The 1,623-nt window shown below is 57.5% G+C and overlaps 1 protein-coding gene across 1 annotated transcript in view; it reads left to right on the top strand.

Moving 5' to 3' along the window:
• RHBDF1 (rhomboid 5 homolog 1 (Drosophila)) overlaps positions 1 to 1,623 on the top strand; it is a 16,420-nt gene that overhangs the window by 12,604 nt on the left and 2,193 nt on the right. The window contains 5 exon segments of the mRNA XM_014542955.1: positions 4 to 126; positions 225 to 336; positions 438 to 501; positions 534 to 706; positions 1,497 to 1,597. Coding sequence (XP_014398441.1) covers positions 4 to 126; positions 225 to 336; positions 438 to 501; positions 534 to 706; positions 1,497 to 1,597 — 573 coding nt within the window.

The following is a 1,623-nucleotide window of genomic DNA, read 5'->3' as shown; positions in this document are numbered from 1 at the left end:
CAGGTTCTTCGCCAGAGAGAAGCGGCCGTACGGGCTGGGCATGGTGGGCCGGCTCACCAACCGCACCTACCGCAAGCGCATCGACAGCTACGTCAAGCGCCAGATCGAGGACATGGATGACCACAGGTGGGGCCGGGGGATGGGACTGAGGGCCGGCAAGGCTCCGGGGTGGGGCTGGGGGCCCCAGGTTGGAGCCACCGCCTCTGCTGATGCTTCTGCCGCAGGCCCTTCTTCACCTACTGGCTCACCTTCGTGCACTCGCTCGTCACCATCCTCGCCGTCTGCATCTACGGCATCGCACCCGTGGGCTTCTCGCAGCACGAGACGGTGGACTCGGTGAGCCCCGCGCGCTACCTGGGCCGAGACCAGTGAAGTCTGGGCTCTGGGAGGAAAGGGCCGGAGGGGGCGGCCTTTGACCTCTCGCCCCAACTTCCCAGGTGCTGCGGAACCGAGGGGTCTATGAGAATGTCAAGTATGTGCAGCAGGAGAACTTCTGGATCGCGGGCGGGGGCTGGGCCTCAGCTGCGCATCCCGCTCCCCGCAGGAGGCCCTCATTCACCTGGGCGCCAAGTTCTCGCCCTGCATGCGCCAGGACCCGCAGGTGCATAGTTTCATCCACAAGGCGCGGGAGCGGGAGAAGCACTCGGCCTGCTGCGTGCGCAATGACCGGTCGGGCTGCGTGCAGACCTCGGAGGAGGAGTGCTCGGTGCGTGCCCCTGCCCGCTGCCAGCCCTTGTCTGCGCCCCTGGGATGGGGTTATGCTGTGACTTCAGATGGAGCCGGGTGTCCCTTATCCTAGGTCTTGGCACATGGCACCACCCTCTGTGCCAGGTCCCTCACGTCACATTCATCACTTTTCATCCCCAATTCCTCCTCCTCATCCTGTAGACCCGTGGTCGGCAAACTGCGTCTCGAGAGCCACATGCGGCTCTTTAGCCCCTTGAGTGTGGCTCTTCCTAAGCCTTAGGGGTACCCTAATTAAGTTAATAACAATGTACCTACCTATGTAGTTTAAAAAATTTGGCTCTCAAAAGAAATTTCAATCATTGTACTGTTGATATTTGGCTCTGTTGACTAATGAGTTTGCTGACCACTGCCGTAGACAACCACTGTGAGGTCTTTGATTTGGGTGTGCTTTCTGTGTGTCTTGTTTTGGGGCATGTCTTAAGTTTCCCTAAGCGGTATTGCCTTATTTTTTCCACTAAACAATTACAAAAAAAGAGATTCAGTCAAGTTTTTATTACATCATTTTATGAGGAGGTACCGAAGTGTATGCCAGTTTTGGACACTGGTTGTTTTTAGTTTTACACGAATAGGAATTATGCTCTTGAGCTGACAGTAGACACTCCCACGCGCACACACATTTTCGGAGTGTGCATTTGTAGATTTTGGGTTGTGGGCTCGGGGATCTCAGTGGTTTGGCTTTTGCCTCCTGCCTTCTGGAAGCTGTGTTGCGGGACGGGTGGGCTCTGACCGGACTGACACTCTTCCCACAGTCCACGCTGGCAGTGTGGGTGAAGTGGCCTTCCCATCCCAGCGCCCCCGACCTCGCCGGCCACAAGAGGCAGTTTGGTTCTGTCTGTCACCAGGACCCCAGGTCAGTCCTGCTGGCCCCGCTCTTGC

Source organism: Myotis brandtii, unplaced genomic scaffold (genome assembly GCF_000412655.1).
Source record: "Myotis brandtii unplaced genomic scaffold, ASM41265v1 scaffold317, whole genome shotgun sequence".
Taxonomy (NCBI): domain Eukaryota; kingdom Metazoa; phylum Chordata; class Mammalia; order Chiroptera; family Vespertilionidae; genus Myotis; species Myotis brandtii.
This window is presented reverse-complemented; position numbering and strand designations above follow the sequence as displayed.